Source organism: Haliotis rufescens, unplaced genomic scaffold (assembly GCF_023055435.1).
Source record: "Haliotis rufescens isolate VD_foot unplaced genomic scaffold, xgHalRufe1.0.p SCAF_4, whole genome shotgun sequence".
NCBI classification, from domain to species: domain Eukaryota; kingdom Metazoa; phylum Mollusca; class Gastropoda; order Lepetellida; family Haliotidae; genus Haliotis; species Haliotis rufescens.
This window is the reverse complement of record NW_025964112.1, coordinates 6916928-6931519: the sequence shown is the minus strand read 5'-3', so window position 1 is coordinate 6931519 and position 14592 is coordinate 6916928. Positions and strand designations below refer to the sequence as shown.

Sequence of the window (14592 nt, the reverse complement as noted above, 5' to 3'; positions counted from 1 at the left end):
AAAAGATCTTTATTATATTCCATTCCGAACTGTCAACCAGGATTCTTCACAGAATAATATGTAAACCAAGAAGTATAGAAATGCCTTACCTAATACTGATTATCATATGTCCATTGAATATAGTATGAAGATATTATCACTATTTCCTGTTTTGTTTCAGTCCTGTTCCTTACGGTGCTCCAATGAACTATGACAACCCGCAGACACCCCAGTTAATGTCGCCACTGTCCCCAGCCACAACCATCTACGACCGAAGTCCAGGCTCCGTCCACAGCACACAGCAGAACGTTGAGGAGTAAGTTCTGCTACATGTTCTACTAAATTTGTGTAGATCCACAGTCACAGCTTGATAGTCAGCTCCGTGGTCCTAGATCCACAGTGACAGCTTGATAGTCAGCTCCGTGGTCCTAGATCCACAGTGACAGCTTGATAGTCAGCTCCGTGGTCGTGGCTCCACAGTGACAGCTTGATAGTCAGGTCCGTGGTCGTAGCTCCACAGTGACAGCTTGATAGTCAGCTCCGTGGTCGTGGCTCCACAGTGACAGCTTGATAGTCAGGTCCGTGGTCGTAGGTCCACAGTGACAGCTTGATAGTCAGCTCCGTGGTCGTAGCTCCAGAGTGACAGCTTGATAGTCAGCTCCATGGTCGTGGCTCCACAGTCACAGCTTGATAGTCAGCTCCGTGGTCGTGGCTCCACAGTGACAGCTTGATAGTCAGCTCCGTGGTCGTAACTCCACAGTCACAGCTTGATAGTCAGCTCCGTGGTCGTAGCTCCACAGTGACAGCTTGATAGTCAGCTCTGTGGTCGTAGCTCCACAGTGAAGCCTGATAGTCAGCTCCGTGGTCGTAGCTCCACAGTCACAGCTTGATAGTCAGCTCTGTGGTCGTAGCTCCACAGTGACAGCTTGATAGTCAGCTCCGTGGTCATAGCTCCATAGTCACAGCTTGACAGTCAGCTCCGTGGTCGTGGCTCCACAGTAACAGCTTGATAGTCAGCTCTGTGGTCGTGGCTCCACAGTCACAGCTTGATAGTCAGCTCCGTGGTCTTAGCTCCACAGTCACAGCTTGATAGTCAGCTCCGTGGTCGTAGCTCCACAGTGACAGCTTGATAGTCAGCTCCGTGATCGTAGCTCCACAGTGACAGCTTGATAGTCAGCTCCATGGTCGTAGCTCCACAGTAACAGCTTGATAGTCAGCTCCGTGGTCGTAACTCCACAGTGACAGCTTGATAGTCAGCTCCGTGGTCGTAGCTCCACAGTAACAGCTTGATAGTCAGCTCCGTGGTCATAGCTCCACAGTGACAGCTTGATAGTCAGCTCCGTGGTCGTAGCTCCACAGTGACAGCTTGATAGTCAGCTCCGTGGTCGTAACTCCACAGTAACAGCTTGATAGTCAGCTCCGTGGTTGTAGCTCCACAGTAACAGCTTGATAGTCAGCTCCGTGGTCATAGCTCCACAGTAACAGCTTGATAGTCAGCTCCGTGGTCATAGCTCCACAGTGACAGCTTGATAGTCAGCTCCGTGGTCGTAGCTCCACAGTGACAGCTTGATAGTCAGCTCCGTGGTCGTAGCTCCACAGTAACAGCTTGATAGTCAGCTCCGTGGTCGTGGCTCCACAGTGACAGCTTGATAGTCAGGTCCGTGGTCGTAGCTCCACAGTGACAGCTTGATAGTCAGCTCCGTGGTCGTGGCTCCACAGTGACAGCTTGATAGTCAGGTCCGTGGTCGTAGGTCCACAGTGACAGCTTGATAGTCAGCTCCGTGGTCGTAGCTCCAGAGTGACAGCTTGATAGTCAGCTCCATGGTCGTGGCTCCACAGTCACAGCTTGATAGTCAGCTCCGTGGTCGTGGCTCCACAGTGACAGCTTGATAGTCAGCTCCGTGGTCGTAACTCCACAGTCACAGCTTGATAGTCAGCTCCGTGGTCGTAGCTCCACAGTGACAGCTTGATAGTCAGCTCTGTGGTCGTAGCTCCACAGTGAAGCCTGATAGTCAGCTCCGTGGTCGTAGCTCCACAGTCACAGCTTGATAGTCAGCTCTGTGGTCGTAGCTCCACAGTGACAGCTTGATAGTCAGCTCCGTGGTCATAGCTCCATAGTCACAGCTTGACAGTCAGCTCCGTGGTCGTGGCTCCACAGTAACAGCTTGATAGTCAGCTCTGTGGTCGTGGCTCCACAGTCACAGCTTGATAGTCAGCTCCGTGGTCTTAGCTCCACAGTCACAGCTTGATAGTCAGCTCCGTGGTCGTAGCTCCACAGTGACAGCTTGATAGTCAGCTCCGTGGTCGTAGCTCCACAGTGACAGCTTGATAGTCAGCTCCATGGTCGTAGCTCCACAGTAACAGCTTGATAGTCAGCTCCGTGGTCGTAACTCCACAGTGACAGCTTGATAGTCAGCTCCGTGGTCGTAGCTCCACAGTAACAGCTTGATAGTCAGCTCCGTGGTCATAGCTCCACAGTGACAGCTTGATAGTCAGCTCCGTGGTCGTAGCTCCACAGTGACAGCTTGATAGTCAGCTCCGTGGTCGTAACTCCACAGTAACAGCTTGATAGTCAGCTCCGTGGTTGTAGCTCCACAGTAACAGCTTGATAGTCAGCTCCGTGGTCGTAGCTCCACAGTAACAGCTTGATAGTCAGCTCCGTGGTCATAGCTCCACAGTGACAGCTTGATAGTCAGCTCCGTGGTCGTAGCTCCACAGTGACAGCTTGATAGTCAGCTCCGTGGTCGTAGCTCCACAGTAACAGCTTGATAGTCAGCTCCGTGGTTGTAGCTCCACAGTAACAGCTTGATAGTCAGCTCCGTGGTCGTAACTCCACAGTAACAGCTTGATAGTCAGCTCCGTGGTCGTAGCTCCACAGTAACAGCTTGATAGTCAGCTCCGTGGTCGTAGCTCCACAGTAACAGCTTGATAGTCAGCTCCGTGGTCGTAACTCCACAGTGACAGGTTGATAGTCAGCTCCGTGGTCGTAGCTCCACAGTGTCAGCTTGATAGTCGGCTCCGTGGTCATAGCTCCATAGGCATATCATAGCTCCATAGGCTCATCGTAGCTCCATAGGCTTAGCTCTATAGGCTTATCATAGCTTCATAGACTTATCATAGCTCCATAGGCTTGTCATAGCTCCATAGGCTTATCATAGCTCTATATGCTTATCATAGCTCCATAGGCTTATCATAGCTCCATAGGCTTATCAAAGCTCCATAGGCTTATCATAGCTCCATAGGCTTATCATAGCTCCATGGTTACATCCTACTGGTAGCGCTAGCTTGATAGTCAGCTCCGTAGTCGTAGCTCCACAGTGACAGCTTGATAGTCAGCTCCGTGGTCGTAGCTCCACAGTCACAGCTTGGTAGTCAGCTCCATGGTCGTGGCTCCACAGTAACAGCTTGATAGTCAGCTCCGTGGTCGTAACTCCACAGTGACAGCTTGATAGTCAGCTCCGTGGTCGTAACTCCACAGTGTCAGCTTGATAGTCAGCTCCGTGGTCGTAGCTCCACAGTAACAGCTTGATAGTCAGCTCCGTGGTCATAGATCCACAGTCACAGCTTGATAGTCAGCTCCGTGGTCATAGCTCCACAGTCACAGCTTGGTAGTCAGCTCCGTGGTCGTAGCTCCAGAGTGAAGCCTGATAGTCAGCTCCGTGGTCGTAGCTCCACAGTAACAGCTTGATAGTCAGCTCCGTGGTCGTAACTCCACAGTGACAGCTTGATAGTCAGCTCCATGGTCGTAGCTCCACAGTAACAGCTTGATAGTCAGCTCCGTGGTCATAGCTCCACAGTAACAGCTTGATAGTCAGCTCCGTGGTCGTAGCTCCACAGTGACAGCTTGATAGTCGGCTCCGTGGTCATAGCTCCATAGGCATATCATAGCTCCATAGGCTCATCGTAGCTCCATAGGCTTAGCTCCATAGGCTTATCATAGCTTCATAGGCTTATCATAGCTTCATGGGCTTATCATAGCTCCAAAGGCTTATCGTAGCTCCATAGGCTTAGCTCCATAGGCTTATCATAGCTTCATAGGCTTATCATAGCTCCATAGGCTTATCGTAGCTCCAAAGGCTTATCATAGCACCAAAGGCTTATCATAGCACCATAGGCTTGTCATAGCTCCATAGGCTTATCATAGCTTCATAGGCTTATCATAGCTCCATAGGCATATCATAGCTCCATAGGCTTATCATAGCTTCATAGGCTTATCATAGCTTCATAGGCTTATCATAGCTCCAAAGGCTTATCGTAGCTCCATAGGCTTAGCTCCATAGGCTTATCATAGCTTCATAGGCTTATCATAGCTCCATAGGCTTATCGTAGCTCCAAGGGCTTATCATAGCACCAAAGGCTTATCATAGCACCAAAGGCTTGTCATAGCTCCATAGGCTTATCATAGCTCCATAGGCTTATCATAGCTTCATAGGCTTATCATAGCTTCATAGGCTTATCATAGCTCCAAAGGCTTATCGTAGCTCCATAGGCTTAGCTCCATAGGCTTATCATAGCTTCATAGGCTTATCATAGCTCCATAGGCTTATCGTAGCTCCAAAGGCTCATCATAGCACCAAAGGCTTATCTTAGCACCATAGGCTTATCATAGCTCCATAGGCTTATCATAGCTCCATAGGCTTATCGTAGCTCCAAAGGCTTATCATAGCACCAAAGGCTTATCATAGCTCCATAGGCATATCATAGCTCCATAGGCTTATCATAGCACCAAAGGCTTATCATAGCTCTATAAGCTCATCATAGCTCCATAGGCATATCATAGCTCCATAGGCTTATCGTAGCTCCAAAGGCTTATCATAGCACCAAAGGCTTATCATAGCTCTATATGCTTATCATAGCTCCATAGGCTTATCATAGCTCCATAGGCTTATCATAGCTCCATAGGCTCATCGTAGCTCCAAAGGCTTATCATAGCACCAAAGGCTTATCATAGCTCCATAGGCTTATCATAGCTCCATAGGCTTATCATAGCTCCATAGGCATATCATAGCTCCATAGGCTTATCATAGCTCCATAGGCTTATCATAGCTCCATAGGCTTAGCACCATAGGCTTATCATAGCTCCATAGGCTTATCATAGCTCCATAGGCATATCATAGCTCCATAGGCTTAGCACCATAGGCTTATCATAGCTACATAGGCTTATCATAGCTCCATAGGCTTAGCACCATAGGCTTATCATAGCTCCATAGGCTTATCATAGCTCCTTAGGCTTATCATAGCTCCATAGGCTTAGCACCATAGGCATATCATAGCTCCATAGGCTCATCGTAGCTCCATAGGCTTATCATAGCTCCATAGGCTTATCATAGCTCCATAGGCATATCATAGCTCCATAGGCTTATCATAGCTCCATAGGCTTAGCACCATAGGCTTATCATAGCACCATAGGCTTATCATAGCTCCATAGGCTTATCATAGCTCCTTAGGCTTATCATAGCTCCATAGGCTTAGCACCATAGGCTTATCATAGCTCCATAGGCATATCATAGCTCCATAGGCTTAGCACCATAGGCTTATCATAGCTCCATAGGCTTATCATAGCTCCATAGGCTTAGCACCATAGGCTTATCATAGCACCATAGGCTTATCATAGCTCCATAGGCTTATCATAGCTCCTTAGGCTTATCATAGCTCCATAGGCTTAGCACCATAGGCATATCATAGCTCCATAGGCTTATCATAGCTCCATAGGCATATCATAGCTCCATAGGCATATCATAGCTCCATAGGCTCATCGTAGCTCCATAGGCTTAGCACCATATGCTTATCATAGCTCCATAGGCTTATCATAGCTCCAGTAACAGCTTGATAGTCAGCTCCGTGGTCGTAACTCCACAGTGACAGCTTGATAGTCAGCTCCGTGGTCGTAACTCCACAGTGTCAGCTTGATAGTCAGCTCCGTGGTCGTAGCTCCACAGTAACAGCTTGATAGTCAGCTCCGTGGTCATAGATCCACAGTCACAGCTTGATAGTCAGCTCCGTGGTCATAGCTCCACAGTCACAGCTTGGTAGTCAGCTCCGTGGTCGTAGCTCCAGAGTGAAGCCTGATAGTCAGCTCCGTGGTCGTAGCTCCACAGTAACAGCTTGATAGTCAGCTCCGTGGTCGTAACTCCACAGTGACAGCTTGATAGTCAGCTCCATGGTCGTAGCTCCACAGTAACAGCTTGATAGTCAGCTCCGTGGTCATAGCTCCACAGTAACAGCTTGATAGTCAGCTCCGTGGTCGTAGCTCCACAGTGACAGCTTGATAGTCGGCTCCGTGGTCATAGCTCCATAGGCATATCATAGCTCCATAGGCTCATCGTAGCTCCATAGGCTTAGCTCCATAGGCTTATCATAGCTTCATAGGCTTATCATAGCTTCATGGGCTTATCATAGCTCCAAAGGCTTATCGTAGCTCCATAGGCTTAGCTCCATAGGCTTATCATAGCTTCATAGGCTTATCATAGCTCCATAGGCTTATCGTAGCTCCAAAGGCTTATCATAGCACCAAAGGCTTATCATAGCACCATAGGCTTGTCATAGCTCCATAGGCTTATCGTAGCTCCAAAGGCTTATCATAGCACCAAAGGCTTATCATAGCACCATAGGCTTGTCATAGCACCATAGGCTTATCATAGCTCCATAGGCTTATCATAGCTCCTTAGGCTTATCATAGCTCCATAGGCTTAGCACCATAGGCATATCATAGCTCCATAGGCTTATCATAGCTCCATAGGCATATCATAGCTCCATAGGCATATCATAGCTCCATAGGCTCATCGTAGCTCCATAGGCTTAGCACCATATGCTTATCATAGCTCCATAGGCTTATCATAGCTCCAAAGGCTTATCATAGCTCCATAGGCTTATCATAGCTCCATGGTTACATCCTACTGGTAGTGCCATGGTCATTTAATGGCTCCATAGTCTTACAGTTCTCAAGTCCTGTACTTTGCTGTAGAAGAGGGAAAATGTATGTATTAGCAATGTATCCAGACCGTAGCTGACCACTGATTTTGTATGGCAGTGTTTACACCTTGATGTGAAGTTCCTCTATTTCAGACAAGTCAGTAATTTTGTCCTTTGTTTCGTAGAATGACGACAGACGCCAATCAGATACATTTGGACGACTTCCTCATGGGCGACATGGACTACAACTACCCCGACGACTTCGGCCAGATCAACGTGAATGAGCTTCTGACCAATAGCAACCTTGCGGCTACATGAACTGCCATTGCAGGTGAGGAGCCATCGCCCATGGTCCACTAACTTGCCCCGGGGAGGTAGTTGGGGGCAGAATGGACAGGTCCCCTGCCCCCCATGCCTATGTGAGTGTTTGGGTGTCTGACCCAAAGTACCTACGTGGTGGTGGCAGGGAACATATTTGACCTGTACCGGGTACATGTCACTGGGATTGTGAATGAATGAATGAATGAATAAACAAACAAACAAACAAACAAATAAATAACAACACAAGATATACATGTATGAGCTTTTGGCAGTCCTTGTTACATATTGTTGTGCCTGATGTGAATAAGTAGAGGTTATTACGCAAGTGTGTTTGGGGATGGTAAATATCCTGTATTAGGAATAAGCATTGTATTTAGCAAGCCTTGGCGAGATAAATACATAGTGTTTATTCCTAATACAGGATATTTACCATCTCCAAACACACAAGCGTGATAACCTCTTTATCATATAATGTCCTTCTTCAATTCTGTGCTCGAAAATCCCTTTCCATCTCTCACAAACATTACCTAAACATTGCAAGTTTTCCTGGAATGTGCGCATTAATATATATTACGTCAGAAGGTATGTGATGTGTCAGTCGGTAGCCGATATAGTTCCAACAGAAACCTGTTTCCTATATAGTTGGGTAACTACATATATGCAAACAACCATTGCCTACACAAATTGCTCTTCCTTGCTTTTCGCGGCAATCTATCGGTCTGTCCGATAGAGTAACTGCTCTTTATAAAAGGGAAGCTACTCTAACCTTAGTCTATGAAACGTCATGGCCAAAGTTAGATGTTGTTGACAGTCGGCCTGTCCTGTCATAACATTACGAAGTGCAGTTTAGATGTACACACAGCGACAAAACGAAACAAGGTAACAATTCAAACATATTTTGGCCAAATCCAACAGTTTTAATTTGTGGAAAAGGTTCCAAGCCACAGAGGTCTACAAGCACAGATATGGCTACTTATCCCGCTTGGCTAGGCCTCATGCTCTTGCAATATTGTTTCGAAATTTGTATCTCCAAAGTTGCCAAAACTTGTAAAATGACTTAGCTACATCACAGTTGGACACTGATTTTCAGTATACATTATTAGTCTATTCTTTTGATAATGATAGCAATTAATACCAATTATCCCAGTTGTTTCTCCAGATTCCCGATGGTTAATTCTGACACGATTTGCCAAATGACAAGGGCGATGCCATGTTTGTTTATAAACACTGAAAGTAGTCCCTACTTGACCTTTGATATTTGCATCTCTATCCGCATATGACCCCAACAGATATTGTTATCCGTTGGCTTTATCCTGCCGAGAAACCCACCCATTATATGATAAACCTCAATATCCCATGTTTGTCAGACGATCAGACTAAGTTAGTGCTTGAGTGATATTGTGTTTGACCAAGAAACAATCATTTTTAACTAGGTGTATTTATCAAGTGATAGACAGTGTGTGACCTTGTGCCCCAAATGTGGTTGCTTATGATGCTATGGTTTATCTGGTCCAGATTTGATTGTTTACATACTGTCATGATGTAGCTGGAACACTGTAACCTGTGTCAGAAGAGGGGCGGTCGGGTAGCCTAGTGGTTAAAGCGTTTGCTCGTCACGCCGAAGACCCGGGTTCGATTCCCGACATGGGTACAATGTGTTAAGCCCATTTCTGGTGTCCCCCGCCGTGATATTGCTGGAATATTGCTAAAAGCGGCGTAAAAAACCATACTCACTCACTCACACTGTGTCAGAAGAACATTCAGCCAGTCAGTGGTGGTAGGGCTAGACTTCACTTGCATATTCTAGCATTGAAAATCTTTTTTCTGTTTGTAAATTATCTATAAAATTACTGTTTCGCCATGTCGTAATTGTGGAGCATTGGTGCCCAGCGGTATGAGTTGGATCCCTTAGTGTTGCCAGTGTAGCAGCCATAAAATATCCGAGTCCCGTGATGGGATTCGAACCATGGACCTTCTGATCAGAGGTCGGACACCTTGTCCACATGACCAAAGAGGTTAACCCATCAGCAAGCTGACAAGGTAAGGATGTCATCTGTGGGACGACTCCACGCCCTGCTACACCAGAATCTTCTCATCATGGGGTCAAATCCAGATTCGCCCCATTCTGATCCTGGGTTTGTGAGCTCCATACCTTGTTAGTGGCATGGGAGTCGATGTCCCAGACGAGGTGCACTCCCAGCAGTACTCCTCAGGGTGCTCCAGCACTAATATGACTATGTTGGGATAAAATTGAAATACTGTATCTTTACGTGACATTAGCAATCTGTCGTGTCAGTGAAAAGTGTTTGCTTGATAAAGGCAACAAGTATCTGTACCTAGGTTGCATTGAAAAGAAAACAGGGTTGAGATAAATAAGTCCTCTTAAAACCCATCGTGCTCACTTTTGTTTCAAGAATATATATTTGTATGTGTACGTTCCTATATATCCTGGGGGCACGGGTGGCCAAGTCTTCTAAGGCGCCGCGATTCACTGTGCAGAGTTGTGTCCCTTGGGCACGCCAGAAACCTATGATTGTGGGTTCGAATCCCGGTTCGCCCCAATTATGTTTCTAGGTTTGTCAGCACCATACCTGTGCCCGCTGGGTTTCACCGAAGTGGTAAACGTCTTAGACCTGCATCACTTCGGGCTTTCCTCCCACATTAAGCTGACACGCCGTGATATAACTGGAATAATGTTAAAAGCGGCATTAAACCCAACTCACTCACTCACTCCTATATATCCTGCATCTATGTTAAGGTGTGTTATTGTGATTTGATACCTCTGAGTACTTTGGTTTTGAGCAGCGGTTGAGGGGGACAGTGCACCCAGGTGTAACAGACACCAGCAGAATACACAATATGGATGTCTCTAGAATTGAGAAAAGTTAAGTTTTGTGATATTCCAGTTTTTCTAGATCTACATTGAAATATTGTCCATCCTTTACAGGTGACTGTGGTAAACAATCCAGGTGGTACCAAGAATGCAACAGCTTGTCACAGAGTAATCTCCCCTAACGCTGCTTTCCACCTACAGCTTTGATTCAACACTTTACCCAATCACACGTCAGTATCCAGGGAACTGATCTCGTTTCCTATCGGATCATGCCTCTTGTTCTCCAGCTGATACTAACATTTAATTCAAGTGGACATATATCTTCCTACCTGCATTTGGACAGAACAGAGACACAAGCTAGTTTGGTCTCCGTTGTACATAGGAATCTGATCTTGTAATGAGTCGGGCGACGTGTTAGTTTTTAGCACTGTCTGTTGAATCAGAAAACATATACCGATTTATATGGTCTCTGGTTCAATGCACATTGTATAATATTCAATGATGAAGTGAATTTGTGTTATGCCATAGTCACAATATTTCAGTAGTAAATGTCTTCCGATTTGTGAAAAAGAATTTTCTATTTCTATCTAGAAACAACAGTTGTTGAGCTCATTTTAGTGTAAAAAATATCTTGATTGAAAATTCCATCTCAAGCTCCCAGGACTTCAAAAGACAGTATTCATATGAAACAAAGCCAATATTACATATTGTTCTAAAATATCATCATTGATGGCTTCTGATGTGGCATAATCATTTTACAAACACGTTTGTCATTTGTGTTTTGTGCAATCGCTGTCCAGCTGGTTAATGTTTTCGCCAGGTAGATGTGTACATAGGTACTGGCTATGTCATCTAATGATGTAGCTTGCATATCAATGTAAATATGTGGTAGGTCTTCAGCTTGATAGAAGGGGACGCCTGGTTCACAATGTCAAAACTTGGCTTAAAGCTGAAGTTTGGTTATGTGATAAAACTGTTTTGTATGGAGACTATGTTTCATACAGACTTGTAAAATAAATGTTTGTTTCGTTATGCCAATTTCACAAGCAGTTGTTATGAGAATGTTTACTCAATGAATAGGAACATTCTCTGGATTATCCAGAATTCATATGCTTTGGAGTTTGAAAACGTGTAGTTTCAGTAAACAAAAGTCTACAATATTTTTTATCATGCTTATTTTACATTTAAAAAAAAAAATTCATCCAGATATGTACATAGATTCACACACACACACACGTTTTCATTTGGATTGTTTTCGCTTGCTTGAGATTGGAAGGCAGGCAGAGTGCTCTCCCTTGTTACAGTGTAATGTGTTGTCATAATTATTTTGTTTGTTCGTTTTGTTGATATATGCTGCATGCTGTAAAAAGAATCTTACATATTACAATTTGTTGCCATTATTTTCAGTTATTATTCTTTTATGTGTTTTGCATATCAACATTGTCAGACTGTTACTAGGCAACAGTTATTTTTCATTCCAAGGTTTACAGATCTTATCATAAAAGTGAAAAAGTTAATTAATTCATTAATTTTAACTACTCCACATTTGTTGGTCTGTGAGAAATATCTCTGTAGCTATAAGTGTGTTTTATTCAGATGTGCATAATTATTGAATGCATTGTGATGTATCCATATCATTCCTGTCAAACAATCATTATCTGTGTACTTTGTATGGAGCCATTAACAGCTGTAAACTCAGAGATGATAAATGGCATGGCTCATGCATATTGTATATTCAACACTTAAAAAACAAAAAAAAACAACTTGTAAAACAACATTTTGGGATGGGTTTTATTATATTGTAAGTGTACTGATCTCGACAAACTAGTCTATTCATACATAATTGTTTAGGATTCACTATGAAAGATAAGCAAGTCAATGACTTTTTCTAAGAAAACAAAATTAGCAAGAATGTACATTTTTATGTAGGAGTGTAATAAAAAATGTTGGTCGTACAACTAATTCTTGAGTTGGTCTCACAAGAACCCCATATTTTCTAATTGTGGGCAGACCAGGAACATTGCTGCAATAGCAATAACTGAATCATTAACTGAATGCGCCCGGTCACTTGCCTCTGTCACACCCAGGTCACCTGGAGGGAAGCCATGTTGGAACGTTCACATGTATTATATAACCCAACACCGTCTGGTGGGTGGGGGTTGGGGGCGGTTAGTCGGATGGATATGTCAAATTTAGACTTCTCGATTTGAATCAAATTGTATATAACTGATTCCTGTAAAGCATACAATAAGTCATTTTCAAAATTGACCGTCATGTTGGACAAACATTACGAGCTACATGGATGACAGTGAAAGGACTTCTCATGTGCTATCTACAAAACATGCAGAGGAAACTTGGTTTCAGTGGAGGTGCAAAAAGTTACCTCCCTTGTTAGCCTCCATCCATTCAATAATGTGTCAAACCAATTTTATCTGGCTCCTGGTTTATTTTTATGCCTTTTTAGCCAAGAAAGCTTGTGTTTTCTTCCCTCAAAAACAAGCTGGTATATTAGCATGACTATCGATATCTCTACATACTCCGACATCCTCTGTATTTGCATATAATGCACCAAGGTATGTTGTGCACTTGTAGGATCACAGATAACGCTTGTTTCGATGCAAGATTTATGAATGAACACTTTGAATATTGTTATGGGATACTCTCATATGTAATTAAGTTTTGAACTGAAGGATTGTAAATTATGTGTATAAACTGCTCGTCTCAGCACGGAATTGGTCAGCACCTAGATTGTTGATGGTGAGAGACGTACACCTTAGGTTAGAGCTGAACTGTCTAGGAGTAGCACTGCTGTGCTACTGCAACCATGGTAACCATATGGCTTGGTCAGCTTTGTGATATGTGATGATGTGACAGCCCTATTGACCCGTATCTATTAAATAAAATTATCGAAAAAAAGTGGATGTGCTTTGTTCTTTTGTAAATGAGAGTGGTTGGTTAATGCCACTTTGAAAAGTATTTCAGTTATATCAGGGCATGGTGTGACAAAGGTCAAAGATGTTTACCGCTTTGGTGAAGCCAAGGCCATAATAAGGGCTTAAAACCGATGACCATCATATCCTGTACAAGCTAAGGGATGCAACTCTGTGAAGGGAATGTGGTGACATCTCCAGTAGGGCCAAGTGAATGAATGTTTAAAACTGCAGTCAGCAATATCAAGACTCTCTGTTGATTATCTGTGATAAAAAAAGTCTTAATCCTTACAGGGAAACAACACACCCAAGATTGAAATATGGACAGGCTTTTTCTTTTTGTATTCAAAATTTGCTTATTATGGACTATAATTTTGACTGGTTCGATTTGTGTTCAGCGCTATTCTCGCTGCACTATGCAAAGCAACACATCAGAGGATCGAAGTATGAGAAGCCGTATATCATAACAAAGGTATGCAATAAAAGAGCTGCAGCCAAACTGACATGTGTTTTGTTGTTGATTAATGCATGTACGACATGAAAGGGTGAAGCTATCGGTCAACATCATATGAAGTACAATATAAAACTACATAGTATCCCTCAGAGAATTCAGGTAGACGAACAGGTGATAAACTTGATCAATAAAAATGTGAAATTCAGATAAATTATCACGAAGCATAATGATTTATCATTGAAATTGTATTTTCTGTTCTGCTTGGCATCGTTTTATATGCAGAAAAAGAAGACCGTGTGTATTTTCTTGTAAACTAAGCTGGAAATAGAGATCAGCTGTATGCACATTTTCTACAAATTACCGGTGATTCGGTTAAAATTTACACAATAATAACAACTTCAAAGAATTTTGATCCAATGATGGGATGAAACTATTATTTTATCAGAAATAGAATATTCCAACTTCAAGTTATTTTAGTTGCAGCTTTTACTACATAAATGTAAAATAATAAGAACCATATGTGTAGCACTTTGAACAATTGACGGCTAATACTGGATATGTGTTACGTGTGGTACAATTTGATCAGTCACTGTTGAAACACCAATGTCCAACACACATACCGGAACCCAAGCTCCCAAGACATCGCTAGCTTTAAGTTGTGGAGGAAATGACAAAACAGCATGGTACACACCTTGTGCTCAACCTGTAAAAACTGGAGTTACTTCACGTACAGCCAGACAACTGAACAAGTTTACCTTACACAGGTTGTAGGGCGGGGAGTGAGTGAGTGAGTTTGATTTTACGCCGCTTTTAGCAATATTCCAGTAATATCACGGCGGGGGACACCAGAAATGGGCTCCACACATTGTACCCATGTCGGGAATCGAACCCGGGTCTTTGGCGTGACGAGCGAACGCTTTAACCACTAGGCTACCCGACCGCCCCTGTAGGGCCGGGAGACTGCTGAAGACTTTCATGGTGAGTGTGTATGATACATACAATTAAACAACGAACTGATGCTAGGGACCTGAACCCCATATTAGTCTCTACACCACAATATTGTTACTCCATACTGTACAAACCCCACCTGATGTCGACGTGAAGAGTGGACAGAGCGTACGTCTGCCCAGAGAGCGGGAGGTCGATGGTACTTCTTGTTACCC

At 43.9% G+C, this 14592-nt stretch overlaps 1 protein-coding gene across 1 annotated transcript in view; it reads left to right on the top strand.

Annotated features, from left to right (window-relative positions):
- LOC125372347 (signal transducer and activator of transcription 5A-like) overlaps positions 1-13474 on the top strand; it is a 66770-nt gene extending 53296 nt beyond the window's left edge. Inside the window, exons 20-22 of the mRNA XM_048382014.1 lie at positions 161-295; positions 7077-7222; positions 10160-13474. Of these exons, the coding sequence (XP_048237971.1) occupies positions 161-295; positions 7077-7209 (268 nt within the window). The 3' untranslated portion in view covers positions 7210-7222; positions 10160-13474. The remainder of the gene's footprint in view (positions 1-160; positions 296-7076; positions 7223-10159) is intronic.
- The last annotated feature ends 1118 nt before the right edge of the window (positions 13475-14592 follow it).